The sequence below is a fragment of the Stegodyphus dumicola genome, chromosome X2 (genome assembly GCF_044657685.1).
Source record: "Stegodyphus dumicola isolate Sdum_Otavi_A_Nest chromosome X2, ASM4465768v1".
NCBI lineage: Eukaryota > Metazoa > Arthropoda > Arachnida > Araneae > Eresidae > Stegodyphus > Stegodyphus dumicola.
Genome location: NC_140781.1, coordinates 26,385,284 through 26,408,774, shown reverse-complemented (window position 1 = coordinate 26,408,774; position 23,491 = coordinate 26,385,284). Strand labels below are relative to the sequence as shown.

General features: G+C 31.5%; 1 protein-coding gene across 3 annotated transcripts in view; it reads left to right on the top strand.

Moving 5' to 3' along the window:
* jar (Myosin heavy chain 95F jaguar) overlaps window positions 1-23,491 on the top strand; it is a 111,872-nt gene that overhangs the window by 59,505 nt on the left and 28,876 nt on the right. For all 3 annotated transcript variants that reach the window (XM_085809416.1, XM_085809417.1, XM_085809418.1), the window contains exons 15-22: window positions 2,036-2,330; window positions 2,444-2,574; window positions 4,053-4,260; window positions 6,893-6,983; window positions 8,712-8,862; window positions 8,966-9,183; window positions 13,268-13,346; window positions 18,138-18,187. In XM_085809416.1, coding sequence (XP_085665542.1) covers window positions 2,036-2,330; window positions 2,444-2,574; window positions 4,053-4,260; window positions 6,893-6,983; window positions 8,712-8,862; window positions 8,966-9,183; window positions 13,268-13,346; window positions 18,138-18,187 — 1,223 coding nt within the window. The remainder of the gene's footprint in view (window positions 1-2,035; window positions 2,331-2,443; window positions 2,575-4,052; window positions 4,261-6,892; window positions 6,984-8,711; window positions 8,863-8,965; window positions 9,184-13,267; window positions 13,347-18,137; window positions 18,188-23,491) is intronic.

The window sequence follows — 23,491 nt, the reverse complement described above, 5'->3', positions numbered from 1 at the left end:
ACCCATACATGGTAGTTGTATCCACTTGGTATCTGATCTTTTAAAAACATTTATTAACCATCAAGTGATATAATTTTAATGTGTAATACAAATGAATTTTGCCCAAGTAGTAAAGTCGATAAGAGCATTGGGAACTAATTTTTAATCTTAATCATAGTTTGATTTTTTTTGGTTGGTTGGGTTTGATACATGAGGTTTCTGCGAAGTGTAAATATGCATAGTGTGCAGTCGTCATGCATAGTGTAAATATGAGCCAACCTGCTTAGAAAGTCTCCACTCCCACATACTCTCAATGCATCACTTCTAAAGCAGATAACTTTTGAGTACTTCAAATACATAGGAACATAGGGTCGCAAATGCTATCTAGGGCCACTAGAGGACGTTTAAAATAATACATAACATGAAGACAAGACACAAAACCATTCAGATCATTTATTATATAAGTCACATGCTACAAATGTATGACCCCTGCAAGCGATGTTTAAAGTTTTTTCCAGATGCATCCAGCCATGCCTAACATTGGCGCTGCATTGAACGGTGCACCTTCTCAAAGATACCAGATAAATCTTGAACACATCCTGCTGCCTCAGTTCTTTCTACTAAGTCTTCTGGTGATGAAACAGGTGTTTCATACACAAGTCCTTTAAAAAACCCAGACAAAAAAATCAATTGGAGACAGATCTGATCATTGTGGTGGCCATGCAATTGGTCCACCAATGACCAATGAAGCATCCAGGAAAAGAGCTTGTAGATTGACTTTCTGACTTGTCTACTGAATCATGCAGAAGCCCTGTTGTGCTGAAATCAAATGCATCGATGAATAGGCATAGGAACATCGTTCAGCATATCTGGCAGAATTTCTTACAAGAATACAAGATAAATGCAACCATTAAATCTTTCTGGGTGAATGCACAGACCAGTAAACAGTCTCCTAAAATGCTAGCACACGCGTTGAGGGTAAATTTACGTTGTGAGGCATGCATACGTGTAGCATGTGGGTTTTCATCCAAGTGTGCAAGTTGTGAACATTCATCACATCCTGTAGTGAGAACATAACCTCATCACTGAAAAGAACATTTCCTGTGAAGTTTAAGTCTGCAGCATTTTCTTGCAAAAACCACCGTGCAAACACCATGTGCTTGTAGCCTTCCAGTTTGAATGGCTGTATGCATTGTAAATGAAAAGGATGAAGTCCTTCATCGTATTAAATGTGCCAGATGGTGGCTTGGGGGTTGTGAGTGTTTTGGGATACAATCCATGTTCTTGTTGAAGGATTATGCTCCAGTTCTCAAAGAATGCTTTCTTCTAGAAAAAACTCTCCGAGTTGTTCGATGGCAAACAGCAGTTGTGCGTGTCGAACAAGCCGGTTTTGCACAATCATCGATGCAGAGTGGCAAATAATGAGTGGCAAGGTACCTTTTTTTTTCAGGATATTTCTTATGATACATTCACACGGCTTCTTGTCCATTGCAGTTAACCATGCCATTAATCAAATGCATGTCAGCTATTTCATGGTATATGTAATGTAACTAGCCATGTTATTCCCAACGCATCCGCAGCTTCAGTGAAGACAATCTGTGTTTGCTCAGCTTGTATTTGTATAGCAATGCCCTTTAGTTTCGTTTGAGACCCTGCATTCCTCTGTGATTTTTTATCCTTGTTCTATGCCTGATTTGCCATGTCATTTTGTAAACTTTTTTTAATCACCCTGTATATTGTATTTTATTGACCTTTTATGTAAAATATTGACAGATATATTTGAAATTACTATTTTTTCCTTTGTCATAAGTGTTCGAAACCACAACAAATAACTTTTTTTAATGATATATGCAGATATTTTTGAAAGTTATGAATTTAAAAAATTTGCAAACTTTAAATCTCTGTGTCAGTATTTTGCCCTTTCTTCATGATAGGAAGATATATTAGTGCAAAATTATGCATTTCAGAATATTCTATCTGATCTATAATGTCATTAAACCACACAGTTATTAAATCACAGCATTGCATAAATTCATGTGCCATTTTTTCCATTTAGGTATCATTTATTGAAAAAAATAATGATGCTCTTCATGCATCTTTAGAGAGTGTTATGCTGGAAGCTGAAAATAGTTTTGTTCAAAATCTGTTTCGAAATGAATCAACTACCCAGCAGAATAGAGGAAAACTGAATATTAATAGTGTTGGCAGTAAGTTTAGAAGTCAGCTTCAGGAGCTTATGGTGAAGTTAAGAAACACTGGTACACATTTTGTCCGCTGCATCAAACCAAATTTTAGGATGATAGACCACTGCTTTGAAGGAAATCAAATACTTATTCAGCTGCGCTGTTCAGGTTTTGTATAGTTTTTAATATTGTGTTGTTTCATTTTCTTTAAATAGTGTATTGATAAGGCAGAAAAGTAAATTTTCCTCATTGTTTTTATGTATGTGGGAAAACCAAAATAGGAATGACTTCTGTCTTGGAATTAATGCAACAGGGTTATCCATCTCGGGCACAGTTTTCTGACCTCTATGAAATGTACAAAAAGTACCTGCCACCTGATCTTGCTCGTTTAGATCCACGATTATTTTGTAAGGTAAGTAGTGTGATTACTCTTTAACATCTTTCATTTGTAAGTCAGAAATTATCATATAAAATTTTATTAAATATTTTGGACTCCTTTTCTTCTCAATAATTTTTCTTTTAATGCTGCAATTATGCATATTTAAATCTAAAACTAAAATCTTTAGCTCATTTTTAGAGTAAAACTTTTAAAGAATTAAAAAGTATTTTTGTATGGTGTAAACCAAATGCTGGCCTTTATGTAGGAGGACCTCTCAGTTTGTAAATACTATTGAATTTGTAGAGATAAAATCAGTATATTTTCATCCAGCATCCAGTAAGAGGTAGAAATCATTTATCAAACAGTAGTTCTGCTTAGAGTATTCTCAAAATGGGGGGGGGGAATTATTGATATGAGAATTTGCTGTCTTAAACAGGTCTTTTGTCTCATCATAGCAAAAGAGAAAAACATTTTACTCTTCTAAGATTCAAATGTTTATTATTAAGCTTACAAAGAAGAAAAGATGCAGTTATGATACAATATTGTTTTAGAGAAACATGGCAATAAGAAAATTATTGCGTATCAAAGCCATAGGACTAAGAATGCTAACACATGATGATAACTGACATATATTGAATGGGATAGCAATGCCTGGCAGGAAAACTGAAAATGTATTGGAGCCAACTGAGAAATATTAGGAAAACACTCACTGGCAGAGAATGGGTAAATGAGGCAGTCTTTCTATCCTCTTATGAAGCAAGAATCTTTAATCTGATATGATTTATATTGCTTCTAGTCTTTTCATAGTTTATAATATTTCTTGTTGCAGTACTCAGAATGCTGACTGTTTTCTCCACATTGAGGAAAGATGTTTAATAACTGTCTTAGCCATAGGGATACAGAAACTTAAAAGTTGATTAAGAAACATAATTTGTCAGCTTTTCCTTTAACATTGATATACATTATGATTTGCTCTCATGTGGGATGGAATTTGTGGGCCTCAAATTTATGGAAAGTATTATGTGTTACAATGCATAACACCCTCTTAAAAGCTGAATGCCATTCTATGGGGCTTAATTATGGAAAATTAGTCATAACAGATCAACATTCTCTCATAATCATCTCATTAAATGAAGTTCAAAACACCATTATGATAAGGTTCTAAATTTCTAAAAATAATTTGGGTTTGCATTTTTATTTGCATTTTTTATTATTCCTAATATATTTACATCATATTTTTGTCAAGTTTTTGCTTATAATTACATTTCATGTCTCTATTCAACTGTGATAGTTTTGCAATATTTTATTTTAAACATTTCCTTTAGTACTGTATTGAAATTTGACCAAGTAATAGTCATTTGATGTTCAGTAATAATGTATTTATTTAAACCGTCTTAAACAACCATAATAAGCATAACATTTGACACAATTTAAGATCCTTGTGTTTTTTCGTATTTTGCTACTTCTATGATTAATTATTTCCATTTATATAAGAAGTGCTTACTTTTCAGGCTCTGTTTAAAGCCCTCGGTCTCAATGAAAATGATTTTTGTTTTGGTTTGACCAAAGTTTTTTTCCGTCCGGGAAAGTTTGCTGAATTCGACCAGATAATGAAATCAGATCCTCAGAATTTGGCCTGTCTTGTCAAAAAGGTTAAGAAGTGGTTGCTAGCATCACGCTGGAAAAAAGCAATTTGGTGTGCATATTCAGTAATTAAATGTAAGTAACAATTAGAACCTGCTAATTAAATAATGAGATAATTGTTATGAGTGAAATTATAAAGAAAGAACCAAATCTAGTGTATATTGTTTGTTTATTTACCATTACTTTTATATGAGCTTTTAAGAGGCTGTTCTAATTCATAAGTTCATTATTTGTTATATAAGCTCTTCAAAGGCTGTTATAGTTCATCACCAAAATGCTCAGTAATTGCCTGGGGACTATACAAATGGCAGTAGCTGAAACGAGTTAATGTTCAGGAAACCAGTTTTTCCATTTATTTTGTATAAAGTTGCGGTCGTTAATAAAATTAGTTTGTAATTGGAGACTATGTGCATGTCCTCATGTGCAAATTTTTTTAAGAGTCTTTCAAATGTAACAAACAGAACAATGGCACAAAAGAAAATTTTGATTAGACATCTCCAATAACAGCAGAATTATTGTAATGCATGAATTTGGTCTTTCCTTTTCTGAAATATGTTAAAGTTTGGGGGAAGTAAATGATTAAATGACATAAAATTATAGCTATAAAAGTTTTATATAGCTTTAAGGAAACAAAGAAGGAAGAAGCTGAAATAAGCACAGAATTGGTTAGTGACAGAAACTTGAAATGAGTTTCATAAGAGTCAAAAAATTTCATCCAAGGCCATTAGGTGAGAATGGGTAAGTAGAGGTTATTAAATGATAATTTTAGTTTTGTTCTAAAAGAATTTTCTTTGGTGGATCCCAAAACAATAATGACCAGTAAAATTTATAATTCCTGCCATCATAACACTAGAACTACCATTCCATCAAAATGACAGATTTTTTCCTGATGTTAGAAATAGGCATATATCAATCATTAGTAGTTCTGGTTGTCATACTAACATGTATTTGTTTAAGAATGCTTAATGCTCTTTACATTGCAGCTTATTTGACTTATACGGTACATTCTCTTTCACGTGATCTCTTTCAAGTCATCTGAATCCTTTGCAAATGATATTTGCATTCTATATTGATATATGACCATGATCATTTCATTTTCTACAAAAGAGAGGGGGTAAAAGTTAAGTACTGTAATTACTTGCTACTGTTTATTTTTGAGTTTTTTTGGTGATTGAAAATGCTGGAATGTGAGAGGTATCTAAACATTTAATTGAAGCTTGAATTATCTAGGGAGTATACTTGAAAACTTAAAAAAAATAAGTAAATAAAAATATATTCTGAGAAAAGTGATACATAATTAATAAAAACAGTAAATGTATTATATTTCTTTAGGTATGTCCTTACTTATGGTTTAGAAGATGAGACTGTTGAATACTGATCATTTAGCCAAACCCAGAGTTTAAATCCTAGTGAATAGACTAGCTGCATATAGTTTTCATAGTTTTCTCCATTTGTAATGTAAATATGAGCCTGTTTCATTAGAAGCCTGTTCCTTCTATGAGGCATATCTTGCTGTATTATTTCATTTCTAAATCTTTATTCTTTTATTCTATAAATGTGTAATTTTTCTTTCTTTTAAATTTGTATGAAAGATTCAAAATTGATAATTTTTACTAGTTTTGTTTTTCTTTCTTACTGTTTTTTACTTATTCAAATGTGTGCCTAGAAGCTTTAATAAATTTTTAATTTTAACTAGTGATGTATGAAATTATTCTAGTGACCAATATGCTTCCATTTTTCTTAGTGCTGTATTGAAATTTTATCAGCTGTTTAATACTATATGTTTATCGCTTAAACAGTAGAACTATAAAAGATCCCATTTTCAGTAACAGAGCTACCAGCTATTTTGGGGTTTCGTCACGCCACCTAGTACCTCATTGGATCTCCCGGTTTTTAAATTTTTACTAAGGAAAATGTTTTCTAGCAATAATTGAAATTTACCAAAACTTAATTTTGCAAACTCCATTTCCCCTCTTCTAGTGATTTGCAGCATAATTTATCTTATTAAATTTTATTTTATCTGAATTATCCCAATCTTCTCTGAACATCTGTAGAATTTCATATTAAGATTCAGCCAATCTTTAATGAGTTAATATTTGTATTTAATAATATTTTACATCAATATATGGGGCATTGCTAAGTTTATCTACAGAATAGTATGTAGATTAATTAATTTTTTCACTTGCTTTTAAAAGTAATTTGCTAAATTAAAGCTTAATTTTTTTCCTACTGGGATTATTCCATTTTAAAAATATAAGAACATTACAAAATGAAATAAACCAAAGAACATAAAATTTAGAATATCTAATTGAATATTTATATAGTTTGCTTCAGTAACCTAAATCATGCATTACAAAACAAGTTTAAGTGAATTTTTTAAGCTTTTTTGGAACGGTTCCATACAGTGTGAAAGCCTTTCAGAATCTCTTAGTTTTTCATATTTCAAGGCTGGCAGCTACACAGTAGGTACTTTTGGTAAAAGTATTTTAATGCATATTAAGTGATATATAAATATGTATATCAAGCGAATGCATTTCTTAACTTGCTTTCAAGAATAATAATCTAACAGGATACAGCTCTGAAACATGGTGATGGAATAAAATAGTTATGAATTTCAGCATTCATAAAAAATACTTGATATGGTTTTTAATCTCTATTGTTATTTCTATTTTTTGTCTTCTTAATTTATATTTTTCTTTATTTTCAGTAAAGAATAAAATTATATATCGCCAGAAAAAGCTGATTGTTATTCAGAAGAATATTCGCATGTGTCTTGCAAAGAAAAAATTCAGACCAAGGTATTTATTTCAATATACTGAATATATTCTTTCTGATTGAGATATTTATATATATATTCACGTGCTAGCTAAATTTTTAAATTTTTATGTTTCCTAAATTTTACAATGTGATTGATTGTTACTGTATTTAAGTGCCAGTGTTTCTGATTTTCAACTGTATTCGTAATAGCCTGATATAATATTTCTTTCAAATTTCTGTTATTCCTAAAATTCCTTATTATTTTAATAAAGCACTTAATATTTCATTATTTTCAGCCAAAAAAATTGGATTTCTGGCATTAACTTGCTTGGCTTTCTTTAGATTACATTTAAATGAAAAACTGGAGCATTTCATAACAATTTGGATGAAACAGAAAATAAAAAAATAACAATAAAAAAATGGTGAAGATTTTGAAATGCACTGCAACTAGCAAAGTAATTAAAGGACTTTGAGAAGACAAAAACAGGTTTTATTTACGTGTTAGAAGCAGCTGCTGCTGAGTTTGTGATTACATCCTAAATAAATTTACAACAATGGGCAAGTGATTTACATACTAAATAACACGCTCAGTAGTCACTACTACATCTCCGAAGTTTTGAAGGCTGTTGTCTTCAACTTGTCTGCAGCCAGGTTTTAGTGTTTGACCATACGTGTGACGAAACATTTCAGAATTCTTCATTGCCCAAAATCTCGTACTGCTGCCTTGGCTTGACTGTTCTGTTGTTTTGTCTGGTGAATACAAATATACAAACAAGGGTCCCAGCACACATCACCTATGGCTACATCAGATGAACCTGCCAACCTTTGGAAATTGCATGGACTGAAAAATCCCAAGCAAACATCTAAAGACTCTTTTTAATACCAAGTTATGTTGCAGCAGTAATTTTCAGCCATGGCTGCTAGACTAAATTCAGATTTTTTCTGGTATTCTCCAGATTGTTTATTTCACATAGTATGCAATCCTGTCTCATTCATAATAACACACTGCTTACCCAACTCAGTTATAGGATAAATGAAATGTTTAACATATTTGTGAATATGTAAAGTATTTTTCTTTCCAAATTGTAGAAGTTAATTCTGTTATTGGTAAACACAATGTAAATGTTGTTTAGAGGTCTCCAATACGTTTGGTAATTAAAATATTATGAATAACATTTTTTCATATCCTTTTTTAGTTATGAATTGTTGTGTTTTCTTATTATTGCTAATTAAGTTACTTTCACTTGAAAATAATTGTTATTCTGAAATGCAGGTGGAGGTAGTTATTTTATACTGTCACTAATATTTCCTGTTCTGAGAACAATAACTAAATTCAAAATATATTGAAGCTCACTCCTGTAGTAGTTAATAAAGAGCAGTACTATATTTCATTTTACCAGAGTAATACTAACGAATGTCTTTATTTTAATATTGGTCAGGTACATGCGAAATAAAATTTTATGTGCCTTGTTTCATGTTCATGTTCATGTTCGAATGTAAAAATCATTTGCTTATTTTCATGTTATTCAGTAACAAAGAAGCCAAATATGGACCTAAATCATTTTAAAAAGGTGTCTAGTTTTTCATGGGTTTATGTAAAAAATCGTATTCTTGTCATTCCAGAGTATCGCCAGTATTGTTCTGACACATCATAGAAGCTATATCATTATGTCAGAACATTAGGAATTATTTTGGTTAATATTATATCATTATGCCAGAACATTAGGAATTATTTTTAAACTTAAATTGTTATTACATTCTTTTTGCAGATATATGTGCATAATTAAAGTCAGAAAATTATCTGAAAGCCTGAATGCGATGTCCCAGGTTGTAACACAACTGAAGAAAGAGAAAGAAAAGTCCCTTGCAGAAATTAAATCTTTGGACAAAGAGATGTCGGAATTTATCCGAGAAATCAAAGTATATTGTGAAATTTTATTATCACTTAACTGTTTGCAGACAGTAGTGTGCATAATTTGTATACTATTTGATACATTTAAATTATAAAACATTTTCATTTCAGACATCAAATAATAAGAATGAAGAACTTGAGAAAAAATACTCAAAGTTCGTTAAAAGTGTAGATGAACTCTTGTTCAATTTGCAAAGGAAAATTGAACAGCAGAAGATTGCCGAAGAGCAAGAAAGAGTAAGGAAAATTCAAGAGGAAATGGAGAAAGAAAGGCTTCGAAAAGAAGAAGAAAGGAAGAAGAAAATTGAAGAGGAAAACTTAAAAAGGAGGTAGGTTTCTTTTTTCCTTTGAGGTATGACATAGAAATTGGGTTTTAACAATTTTGTAATCATGTTAGTTGTAAAAGCATTAAGATTTTCTATTATTCAATCTCATGCTTGGACGAGGAGTGCATATATTAATGGACATAAAACTTTGGCCTGTAGAAGAATTACCTGTTTATCCAGATTATAGTTTTGATTAAAAACATTCCACATGATAAAATGAAAGGGTCTTTCACTCCATTTCCCTTTCCATTAACCTCTAGTGGCTCAGCTAGTGGTTTCTGTAACCTCACATTCTTCATACTATTTCACATGGAACTTCTCGAGACAGTACATTCTTGACATCATGAATTTGGTAACAAAAAAAAGGAGGTTAATTTGTCTCTTGTTTATATTGCAGAAAGTTTTCCCTACTTGTATTTCTTGATGCGTAATCTGTAAAAACATGTATGCCAATAACATTTACTTACATCGTTTACTTTGTTCTCTCCTTATCGTAAAGCATTTTTTCCAGCTGTCCACTGAAACAGATTTAATAATATAAAGCTAAACATTTTTTATATATATCAAAATAAAATAAAGCTAATTCTAATGTGCACTTAAGTTAGAAAATCAAACAAAGATTTGCTAGACGTCTGCTGCAACAGATTAAGAATGTCATACTTACAACTATGGGGTTATCTGGAAAGTTCTCCAGTTTTTCAAATTAAAGCCTATTTTCTCAGAATTATTTTGTTTCTGTTGGCTAGGTGTGAAATTGATTAAAGTGGATGTTCAAATGTGGTCTTTTCTGCTCACGTGGCCATAATTTTAGCATGTGTTATGGCATAATTTTTGCTTCAGTGCAGTACTAAGAATGAAGAAACCGGAAGTTCATTTTCATCATATTATGCTCATTTATTAAAAAAAGGAAAGCAACTAAACTCAGTGGCGTAACAGCTCTAATGGGCCAAGGCCTGCTGTGCCTGAAATCTGCTTTCTTGACCGTGGGCCCCGGGTGTGTAAGCATATGCCCTGAGCAAGTGGTCAGCTTGTCGCAGGACCCCCAATGTTTAGTCCCCAAGCGAACTTGGTACTTATTTTATAGACCCAAGTGATGGAAACCAAGGGATGAAAGGCTGAGTCGACCTTGCCCAGCCTGGGGATCGAACCCCCGGACCTGTGGTACTGCTGCGTGGTGCACTAGCCACTGTGCCACTGGGACTCCAGAAAAAGAAAGAAAGATTGCTCATAAAATTTGTGCTGTATTCAGACAAAGTGCCTGCTTCTTGATGACACAGTTCAAAGGAGTATGTATGAGTCTTCAAAGGAGTATGTATGTTTAACAAATGGGGGATATTGAGATGAATCTTATCCTAGCGATTTATGAACTATTAATCTGAAGAAAAATGGGTGTATTAATGAAATTATTATAAATTGTAAGAAGGTTAGTATTCAATTCTGAATTTATGTTTAGGTAATTTAGAATTATTTGAAAATTAAAACTGTGTTTTAAAGATTAAACTATTTTCTTAGAATATATGGTAGAAAAAGGAGTAATACTTGTATGAGGCTATCTTGTAGATATGCCAGCCCTCATATAGTTTAGGCTGGCTCTCTTGTCTTGCGCTCATAATGCAGTTGTGATCAAAGTTTGTAAGGTTGTCATATTTAGAAATTACAATTCATCTTCTGGAAACTTCCACTATTTATAATAAATTTCCTATAAGTTTCAAAATAAAGGGAGAGAATTCAACTTTTATCTAAGACAGTGATTCTCAACCACTGTGCCGCTGCACTTTTGCATGCCGCCAAATTTTAGAAATGTATGTAGTAAAAATTATAATGCATTTAATTCAGTACACATGAGAATAAAATTGGGTTTAATACGGTATAGATGAGAATTGCCAAAATTTGGTTTTTAGGGCATTAATAAATGCTCCAATTTTGGTATCCAAGCCAATTTTGGTGCTGGATACTTCTGTATTTGTATTAACTTTGAACGAAGAGGAAGAACTAATTTTGCTTTCTAATAATCAGGATTTAATTTAAAAATATTCTGAAGAATCAATTAATTCATTTCGGATTAACATTAGATGCGATCATCCCACGATGGCCAAAAAAGCTGTAAAAATATTATTACAGGTTTCTACATCTTATTTGTGTGAATTCAGATTTTCAGTATTAACCAACATAAAAAAGAAAAAATGTTCGAGACTTTTAAATGTAGAAGACAACATGAGAGTAGCATTGTCATTTTTATGACCAAATATAAAAGAAATCATCAAAAAACATCAAGTTCAAATTTCTTGTTAAAAGTATTCTTATTATTAACTTGTAATTAATCCCTTAATAAACGTACTGCTGTTTTTGTAGTACATATTATTTTATTTTACATTCAAAATTATTACCATAAACTATTTTACACAGTGTATTATAGGTAAGTAAACAACTTTTAAACTTATCTTTTTCTTTGTGTGCTGCCAAATTTTGAAATAGTTAAAAGTGTGCCGCGACCAAAAAAAGGTTGAGAATCACTGATCTAAGATGTTCGCCATGATCATTTATACCCATTTTAATTTTAAAATTTCAGTTGTTCTCACTGTAGTAAATAAATGCTGTAGTTATGCTTATTGTCCATAGAATTAATTAAGCTCTCTTTGGGCATAATATTCTGAATTCAAAACTTTCTGCTGAAGCATTTATGAGATAGATCTTAGAAGATGATAATCGGATGGTACTAAGTCAAAAAAGAGTGGTGTGTTTGTAATTTCCTATTCAAATAATTTCAGTTAGGCAGCATTTTACTTGTAATGTGAGGTTCTGCCTTTGTTAATTATTAAAAAAAAAAAAAAAAGAATAAAACTCTTCTTAGAGCTAGTTTTTTTTTTTTTTTTCCCATCTAGTAGTTTTTTTAACTATGTCAATTATTCACAATAAAATTTGGTTTTCAGGGCATTTTGCTTTTCAGGAAGCTGCTCATTATACATAATCCTTTTGATATCCCACTAAACATTCCATACGATTTTTAAATGAAGCTTCCTTTTGGTATCACAAGATGGTGCCTTGTCTTTATCATCTCGATAGCCCTAGTGTGCTTTGCCATAATTAAATACACACCTTTATCATCTCTTTGTGGTTTACATTTTATAGTAATGTAAAGGTGCTATTTTTTCACTACAGGTAAGTATTCGAATCTGAAGATATGAGAATTATGATTTCCATTCATTGTTGTAATTTACATGTAAGGACTATATTAATTTTCCTAACAGTTAAATTTTGAGTTAAATTTCTTTTCCTGTCTTCCTGAATTTCAACTTACAACTTCCAGCCAGAACGTATTTTTAGAATTGCGTTTGAATGCAAATTCAGGAGAAGTAATTAACTGCGAAGTTCTGCTCTCTTAGTGAGAGAGAGCCGGAGATTCTGGCTAGCACTTGTCCGCCTTTTTAGGCTACTCTCTCTTAAGCTATTATTACGCTCGGCTGTACTTTAGGCCCTTGATAGCTTCACCATTATTCAGCTTTAAAGGGCCAATTTGGTTAGAATCTTGATAGCTTCGACTATATCTTTTTAGCTAAGTTTTAGTTGTTAGTTTCTTAAGTTCAAGCCCGAGTGGCGGCTGTATTGTAGAACTCCAAGACGAAGTTCTGTTACACTTTATTGGAATAAAAAAGGGTTTTTAACCCTTTTCAAGTCTTATTTAGTGTTTCACAAAGTCAAGCAATTATGCACTTACTAGTTCTTAAGATTCTTCAAATTCAACTGTAACTTAAAAGTACACAAGATAGAATCTTATGCAAAACTAAATACCCAGTTTATAAACATTTTCTATAGCTTTTAAATGTTCATGAACCATTGAGTTTTTGGAATTGCTGAGATAAATTTTCCGTTGTTAAACTGGGACTTTGCTATACATTGGATTTTAGGGGGAAGCTTATTACTTGTAAGGTGATCAGATATGTTTAGGTTTGTTTCATTACCCTGTTCCAGTGCCAGTGTACAACTCAACACCGTTTTTCTGATGTTTGGCCATTCTGTATATTAATATTCAACTAATATTAGTTGGTCTGACTTTATTATTTTACATGATATCTCTATTTTATTATAGAAAGAGTGAACTTGAACTTCATAGAAAGATGGAAGAAAAGTGTAGAATAGAAGAGGAGAAAGAAAACTTGAAGCGGGTGGTATGCATTTTCATTTAATTTCCTGTGCAGTTTTTTTTTTATTTATATCATTTTATTCAAACCAAATTATGTTTTAAATAAAATAAAAGTTAGCTGATAACATTGATGACACAGCACCCAGACGGTATAGCGGTTAGGGGAGGACTGCGATACTGAAGGCCCCTAGTTCGAATCCTGGAAAAGGCATGGATATAAAATTGTCTGTCCCTTCATAAGAGGTAGCAGTGGTTGCCTACTAGGCGCCTCCACAATAAAATAGCCACCACTTCTGGCCTTAATGCCATTATAGGCAAGTGGCCGCCATTGGGAAAAAAAAATATTCATGACACACTTGAAGAAACTTGTTGTGAAACTTTGAACATTAAAGTTTAAAGTATTTTTTAATTAACAGATGTAACCACTTGTGTTTTTATAAATTTGTGTTGATATTAGAAACATCTTCATCAGATTATCTCTGTCAAATGCTGCCTCTGAGACCTAAACTCTTTATCATTCATTCAGCCTTGCCAAAAGGGAATATCTGATATTTTTCTCAGTTGGAAATATATTTTGACCTTTCAAATTTAATTAATCTATAAAAACTGAAGAGTAGGAGCGATTAAAAAGTGATAAATGCATTTCTTAAGAGAATTTATATCTGTTTCTTATCAAATCTTTAATAATATAGCTAGTTCTAATAAATGCTTTGAATATATACTATAGTCAACAGATTTGTATGAGCATTTGCAACATTTTTTGTAATTAACAAAAGAGGCTTTAATATACCATATATTATTTACCCCTCAGTACTGAAAAATTTGTTTTTTATCTGGACAGTAAGAATATCTTTAGCAAAATGTTTTCGGTATTTTGTATTGGACAAGGCATAAGATCTTTTATTTATCTTTTATGAAACCTATGAGATGGCCAATTTCCATAGTGTTGCCATTCAAAGTGTCATAAGAACTTTAATTTTTCTTAATAACTGTTTTACTTAACAGACTATGCTATTTAAAGGCAATAAATGCATTTCTTAAAAATTTAAGTCTGCATTTTGTTTTTTTAATAGTACAGCCCCCACCGTATAGTCAGCTATCTAAAGTAGTTATTACAAAAAGCAAAATGTATATAATCATTTTAACGAGTACAGCTAGAGAAATTTCCCTTTTCCAGGTGGTAATTCCTCTCTCTATATAAAAGGAAGAGTCTATCTGAATGTGTGTGTCTTTCGTTCTTGATACACGTAAGCTAATAGGCCCAGGGCTACAAAATTGGTACATAGGGTGCATCAAGACTAGTCAGTGCACCTCGAAACGATTTTTTGAAAATTCGAATGACATTTTTTTTTTTTTTTTTTTTTATGTCTTTTGATAAAATTGCATCAAATCGATAATTCTCTCTCATTTAATCAGCAACAATGGCATGCAGCCATTATTGCTGATATCAGCACTGTTGCACTTGGAAAAATGAGGGCGATAATTTGTGCAGTTTTTAAATTTAATGTTTCTCTTAAATAGTGGACATTTGTCGAGAGAAGGCAATAGGAAGTTTGTTTATTTATTTATTAGGATAATTAATATTTTTATTAAGGGATATTGCTTATTTCATTGTGATTTTTTTATATATAATACTTTTTTTTATAAAGTTGTTCTGCAGAGTAAAATTCTGTGCAGTTTTTAAATTTAATGTTTGGTGTTTCCTTTAGGCATTTTCCTGGTACATTTAAAAGCCAGATGAAGGCTGGCCGTGTAGCGACTAGTTAATAATAATGGAGATAAAAAACTTCATTTATTTCTTTTAAATCACTTAATTTGTTAATCAGTAACATATTGAATTTGAATGAAAAATTATGTGTCTGACGTTTTTCCAAATGACAACATAATGGTGCATGGAAGATAAAAATATCTTACTTTAGGTAGCGGAAAAACATTTCTTTTCAATCTATGTTTTCTGATCAAATTGGAAACACAAATATTTTAGGCTTTGCCAACTGACACTATGATTCTTTTAAATTGCTGAGTTTTCTGATTAAATTTTAAGCATAAATACCTTATGCATTGCCGAGTCCCAGCATATTTATTTTAATTTGTAGAGTTTGTTGGTCAAAAGTTCATTAAATTCACAAAAATGTGGAATTAAAAAAAAAAAATTCAGGCTGGGATGTACTCATACTCACGAGGAGGACTAAGTGTGTTAAAATTTGATGGCTCTAGGGACCACTGTTTTTCTCTATGAGGAAGATACATACATGTATATTTTTCATTATTTAATAATAATAGATATCCCATTGTTAATTATGAACATTTCCCACACCGTTGTGATTAAATTTTTTTAGCACCATATGTTATGTACCTTAGTATAAAACCACTTTGGTTTGGTTTGGGGAGATATTGTATATCAATTTACCTCTTATTAAATAGATCTTACAATTTATCTTAACATTTTACTTATCTGATGTGTACTGTTTCCAGTATATATATTTGAGTGCGTTTTGCCCTTTTTATTTCTGACAGGTACCACATTTCTAGAAAACAAAATCACTTGTTTGACTTGAACTGGTTTTTGTTTTGATGAAGAACATCTAGCATTTTTGGCAATGCTTGAGTTGTCTTTTACGCATTCTGCACCAAGCATAAATTTTTGGATTGTGATTTGTTATATCAAATGGAAGTTGTCTTAAGCTAGTAGTAATAATGTTATGCAACAGTTTAAATTTTTTAATGCAGATTTAAAAATATGCATAAATCACAACATTATTGTCAAATAAGTGTTTAAAAATCACTTAGGTAAAATGTAATTACAACTCTCTAACTTTTCTGTGCATTATTGTAGTGTATCTATTTTACACTGTACATTCCCAAAGGCTTCCTAAAAGCTAGAATGTGTGTGGATTTAAAAATGAGGTATTTCAAGTTTACAAGCATTTTGTTGCCATGTTTTTTAAATTTAGCTCTGGTATTCTACATATTATTTCTCAAATTTCATACAAACAGTGGTGTCATCAAGTGCAGTTTGAAAACCTTTTGTGTTCATTAAACATTAAGCACTTCCTAGCTAAAAATTAGTATGAGACTGGAGTGGAATAAGCTGTTTTACACAATATGGTGGTTAGCAGAAGCTACTTGCACACACCTTGGAGCTAGGATTCCAATCTTGGACAAAGTATAGATGTTTTTGTGGAATAGATGATCCTTGTATTGCTTTTAAATCACTTAATTTGTTAATCAGTAATTTAACTAATTTGTTAATCAGTAATTTAACTAATTTGTTAATCAGTGTTAATCTATTTAATTGTAAGATCTATCTATTATTATTAAATAATGAAAAATTCTTTGGAGTGCTCATTGTAAATACTAGAATGGAACATAGGCAGATAGCCCTTTTGCATTTTCTTTTAAGCTTTAAAAATCAGTAAAGTTTGGAAAATTACCTTTATGACTTAATTTTTTTAGTCCAACTGTTTGGGAAACATTTTTTAATGCATGCAGTGTTTCAAAATTAGATTTTTTTAAATTTTCAACCATAATTAGTTTTGAAATCACTAAAGAGTTTATACTGAATTTTGAGTTTTATTTATAATCAGTCATTTTGTTTAGGTTATTGTTTATGTATCTGACCCACAATCCTTAACCGTTTCACGACGGCGCACATTTGTTTAAAACGCTCGTGCGGGACGAAAGGGAATCGAATGCAGTCATCGTACAGGACAGAGGTTTTGCATCGCTAAGCCTAATTTTATAAAAAAAATTTCACTTCTAGCATCGTAATTTTTGGTATAATTTTAGATTATTACTTTAGCTCTTATATATGTTAAAAATTCGCACTTAATAATGTATTTTTCTTTATTTTACATTAAAATATACTTAAAAATTTCCTTATCTTGTAAAATAATTTTCGGAAGTGCTATTCAAATTATTCCAAAGTTTTAATTGATAAAATCCATCAATAAAGTTTAAAATTAATAAAACAACATAATTAAGACTATTTACAGTAAGATGTAACAAAATTTAAATGAAGACTGAGTGTGGTAAATCTTGAAGCATGGAGAAATATCACTTTCTAACTCTTTAGAAAAAAAATCATCACTCTCATTTGCATTAGTAAATGGTTCATTAACCTTATGAGGGTATTCTTCCTCTGATAAATAGTGCCTTTTCACCATAATAGACTGGAGGTGAGGCTTTCCGAAATAAAAAGGGAGGAAATGGAAATATATTTGAAGGCAATGCAAAACGTAACAGAATTGCCCATAGTAACCCTATAAAACTATTTATAGTAGAGGGAAGAAATAGAATAAAAAAAGGAATTGGATATAAATCAGACACCTGAATATTTATATTAGCACGCGGCGATTTAAAGAGCCCACCTCTGCTTATGCTTCCCCCACCACCACCCTCGCAACAGTTTATGAGTAAAATACCAAAATCAGACAGAATATATCAAACCTAAAACTGTGTTCATTTCAAAAGTAATGGAAATAAGATGCCATCTAGTGGCCTTCAGAAAAACTGTTCAGCTTAAAATGTGCATACGCATCACCCGTCCTCTGAATGCAATCTCTAGTTATGCATGGATGGGACGCCCGGCTGTAAGAGATGTTCTTAGGGCATGCATGTATGGGACGCTTGTCCTGAAAGGGTTAAATGCCATTTGCAGCTATAAGGTGCTTGTTATATTGCTCATTTCTATCTTGATCGTAGTCTTTAATTTTTATTCTAATAGTTGGCAATATATGCATGTGTATTACTTTATTTAATCTTGGTTTTTAAGAAATCATAATCAGCTAGTACTTGTATTTGCTTTTCATTATAGGAGGATTACCATGCCCAACTGCAGATCAAAGAAGAGGAACTCCTTAAAAGGTTTAAATTCTCTACTGTATTCAAATTAAAAATAACACTATTCTAATTAAAAGAAATCAGTGTGCCTGGGAATAAAGAATATCAAAAGTTTCAAATTTATATGCTATTTATACAACCATTAAAAACAATATACCTTTATGCATAAAATTATGATATTTTGATGAAAAAATGTATCAGATATATGTGGCATTTTGTTTTAAAAGTAGCAACCCAGAAGTAATTGTACAAAGTTTGCCAGTCACTCAGATAATTTTGGCATCTGAGATGGTTTGTTAATGACTTTATGCAAGATTATAGTTATAGGAGCAGAAATGCAAAAAATTAGACTGTAAAATTATGTGTCCAAGGGTTAATTATATATTTAGATGTCTGCTTCCTTGTAAAAAATAAAATAAAAAATCTTAAACTTATTGCATAAAAGGTTCACATGTCTAGCAAACATGCCTGTAGTATTTAGTGGGTGATGGAAGATAGAAACAGTGTTAAGTAATAAGATTTATATTAACAACTAAATCACTTTATAGCTGACTGATCAAGACAACCACGCATTTTGAAGTCATTCATCATTTGGCCAAGCAGTAGGTGTTTAATACTTTAAATGAACTAATAGTTTTTAATGCTGTGTTTTTCATCATTTGGTTGGAAAACAATTCTTTCCATTGCATTGCTCTACATGACAACCCACCTAACATTTAAACCAAATTTTTTTCAATGTTGAAACAAATTTACAGATATGTATTTTTTCTCCTTTAAAGTCCGCTTTTTAAACATAAAAAAAAAAAAAAAAAAAAAAAACAATGCATAGTATTCCTCCCTATATCCCTACTTATAACTGAAATTTCATCTTTCTGAGTATTTCTCAATGTGTATTATATGATGCCCATATTCAGCTTCTAAATCCTTTTCTATGATACATTTCAACGACAACCATGCAAATGAGATTATTTTCATTTCAATGAGCTGTACTTTCAATGAAAGACTATACCCTTCTTCATACAGATAAGTCATCTGATTGTGTCAATATCCACATTCAATTACTGAAGAGTATAAATTTTGCTTCTAATAATCTTCATGGTTGAAGTATTTGCTGTACATTGGACTCTTAGTTATGTTTGAAAACAGTTCATGAGAAAATTTGTAATTTACTCGGGGCTTAATTACTGTTCGTCATGCATTAGCTTTGTGTATTGAAGTGTCCTATAATTGTTGAAGTATTGAAGGTAAATCAGCAGAGTTTCTCAAGCTAAGATACTAAAGTCTTTACTGTCGGATACTTGGTTCTGCACTTAATTTCAGAGGGAATGAATTGGTGGGCATTGCAGCTAAACTGACCTCTTTTTCTGAGAGTTGTGTTTGGTTATTAAACACTTAAGTATCACTAATTGGCAGTGCATTAGAAATTTGCCAGTTAGCAGCTGATCTCACTGAAATCAATTGTAGAAGACTGGAATAAGACCTGCAAGGGGGAGTGTTTTTTTTTTTTTTTTTTTTTTTGTCTTGGCTGTGAATTGGTCACTCTAGACTCAGATAACAGCATCTACTGATAGGAAAGAACACACTGATTTCTGCCACCTGTGGTATTCTGCAAGCTGCTTGCTACACTTTCTAATTGAATATTCAAATTTTAATGTATGTTGACATCTCTGTTTTAAGACATTTAGTTTTAATCTTAAATTTAATTGGTAAAGATCCAGAAATACAACTTTAAAGGTATTTCAGTTTACAGTTTAATTTTATTTCTTTTTATGGATTTAAAACGTACATTTGGATTTTAATGCATCATTCTTTTTACTTATTGCATTTATCTGTTTTTAGACTGTTTTCTTTATGTATGTATTGATTTATATTCATGAGTTTAAACATACTTCTTCAATTCTGTATTGTTATGCGTTTTGATTAACAGCCTGTTTCATTAGATTTGGTTTAATTAAAGATTTTTTTCACCGTTATGTGTATTATGAATGATTTCTTATCTAGTTTTAAAGATGCATTGAATACCATTTTCTTATTCTGATTTTAATTTCATCTCAGTTGACTTTCACATGCATGAGATTGAAGTTCTCTTTTGTTTTTAACTTGGCTCCAGTGCATTATAACTTTACTGTGTTTTGTGCTATAATATACAACTATTTACCTCAGTCTATAGTATTTCACAAATCTTCGTTGGTTGTGGTAATATCTTTGGGTGTATGCTGCAACAGTTGAAGTTATAATTAAATCTAATAACAAAAGTTAAGTTGGCAGCTCTGCTATTGAGTAACCTTTAAGACTTGCTATTCATTTTTATCTGCTTTATATAAATACACAAGCAACATGGGTGTTGATAATGATTTGCAACTTGGCTCCCCAGCCGTAAAAAGCATAACTGTCTTACTGATTACTTAACTCTTATAAAAAAGTTTTCAAAAAAAATCTGATAGCTCTCAGATTTTATATTATGCTCAAAAGTTTTAACATTTTGTGTGCTACTTTTATTTATTAAATATTATGTTCTTCGCACTTAACTTTTATCTATTTATACAAGAGATACATCAGATATGTACACACAGTTGTAAACATTTAAATCCAATCATCAGAACACATTTATTTTCATTTACGCTGTTATTTTAAAAAGTAAATTAATAAATAAATGCGTCTTAATAGTCTGAGACAAATTTTTATTTAATCTAGGAAATAAACCATAATTTGTTGACTTTCAACTAAGCATCACAATAATCTAAGTACAAAGGGAAAAAAAAAAAAAAAAACTTTCATTTACTCTGTTTAGATGAATCATAAAATAAAGTTAACACCATGTGGGTTCACCTTTTGCATCTATCACTGTCCATAATCAGTCTGGCTTCCACAGAATCAGATTTGTTGTCACATCTGGTGTAATTTCAGACCATGCTCATTCATTTACTGCCTTAAGTTTCTTTGCTTGTAACAATATACTGGAAGATTTGCGATCAAGTTCATCCCATATATGTTTTGTAAGCTTTAAGTCTCTCAATGCAGATGGTGAATACAGTTCAAAGGGTACTTTATTGAGGAGCCATTCTCTATCAGTGAGAGTGGTATGTTTTGGGTCATCATCTTGTTGAAAGAACCATCATCTGCTTCCTAGTCTTGATTATTCGGCAGATGATTGCAGATAACTTTACAATAGTTTTAAGTACATGGAATGATCCATAATGCAGTCTATGAAAACTAATTTACCTCTTCCAGCTGGCTACCATTGAACCCCAAACCAGTATTCTCCTTCTGCCATGTTTAACAGTGGGTATCAAAATATCTGGTTTAATTTTTGCATTTTCTATTGCCCATCTTTCCATGACCATTACTTCCAAAAACATTGAATTTACTTTCATCAGTAAATAGCACTTTTGAAAAAAAGTCTTTGTTTAAGTGTTTATTTACAAAACTTAGTAATTTTTATCAGTTTTGAGATGAATGAGATCAGATGTTCTGTTCTAACAACTCTGCCATTAAATCCCACTGATTGAAGAATTCTACACGCAGTTTCTGAATTTACTTTTACTCTGTTGCCATTGCAAAGTGTACTTTGCAGTGCTCATTTTAGGATTTTTTTTTTTTTTTACTTTGCTTTGCTTTGAAGATTTCTTGCATCATGGTGACTAACTTTCCTTGGATGAACATTTTGAGATTTGTTGAGCACATTTCTCCTTTAATCTATAAGGTAATTCCTCCCTCCTTCCAGCACCATGTCGGGGTATAACAGCACACTCGGAAGGTATTCGAGATGTCCAGGTTTGAGTCACAGCAAGAGCACTGCTCATTTTTCATGTCTTCTGCGTCCAAAAACTCCTAATGTCTCTACCATGGCACCCGAACTGAAAAGATGGCGAATGATAATTCTTCACCACCAGGATTTGGCCACTGAGTCACCTAATTCCTAGTCGCCCTTTAACTCTTTGAGGGGCACGTTGAACATTTTTCAGCCTTTAGTGAAATTGATAACTAGTACCTTTGAGCTTTGTAAATGTGAAATGTGTCAAAAAATTTTTTTTCACACCTTGGAAGGGTGGTGTAGGAGTGAAACCACTACCCATGTAGAGCATGAAATCTACAAACTTTTTGGGCAGTGATTATTTTTACAGCAAAATAATACAAATAAGTATAATTATGTATGTTTTTTTCCCCAAAACATTAGTAAGAACGTAATTTCAGAAAGTTAACTCCATAATTCAAAAATATAGTACAAATAATACTATTTATTTTGATCTTATTTGAAGAGGAAATTTCATAAGAAGGTATTCTGAATCAGTAAATGTACTAAGTAAATTCTAAAAGTGTAAAATATATAACAGTCCATCTTCGTATTTTCATCAAAAATAGTATGTAGAAGTTATCTAAAATATATGTTATTACTCACATATTCACACAGCTTCACAAATTATGAAACTTTTGAAAGCATCTGATGCCTTTCTGATAACCACATAATGGTACAAAGTAGAAAAACACAGCTATTGTTAGGAAAAGAGGCTAAAAGAATGAAAAGTTCCTGCTGAATCTTTTATTTATTTTTCTTCTCTGAAAGGAAAGGGCAACCTTCTCCCCAAACTTATAACACACTCCCCCTCTTGTGAAACACAGAGATCACATTATACCCTAAAAATTAGAAAATACACAGGAAAGTGTTAGCTCTACGATCGTATTACAGATCACATTACACTTTAGCAAACAGAAAATACATAGGAACGTTTTAGCTCTAAGAGGGCAGTGGTTTCGGCAGAAAACCACTTGTTGAATTATAAAAAAAAATGCAAAATTTATTTCTGATTTGTCTCGATATTAGTGTTTTTACAAATAAAAGACTATGTAAATAAAAAAATTATAAGTTATACTTGGATAACTAGAGGCATTTTGTATGGAGTTAGTGAGAAAAATTGAAATTTTTTCTCTTTGTTTGTCCGAAGTTTAAGTTAAATTGATAAAGAAAAAAGTTTGCTTCGTGCTGCCAGCTGTTGGTTCTTTTGAGTGTTAAAAAATGTATTAATACAGAAAAACCACTGCACAACTGAGAAAAAAATTTCTTAATATGTGGTTTCAAAGGTTGACTTTGCATTGCAAAGGGTTAAAAAGGGGAGTATATAAAGTATTTTCTTCCTCCTTCAGCATGCGTTCATGGTGTAATGGTTGGCACACCTTGCACGGTTTCGTGAGGTCCAGGTTCAAGTCCCAGTGCGGGCACTGCTCGTTTTTCATGTCTCCTGCTTCCAAAAATTCTTGATGTCTCTACAAATTATGGTTTTTTTTTCATGCCTTAATTTTACAACTAAGATTTCTTACATTTAAAAAATT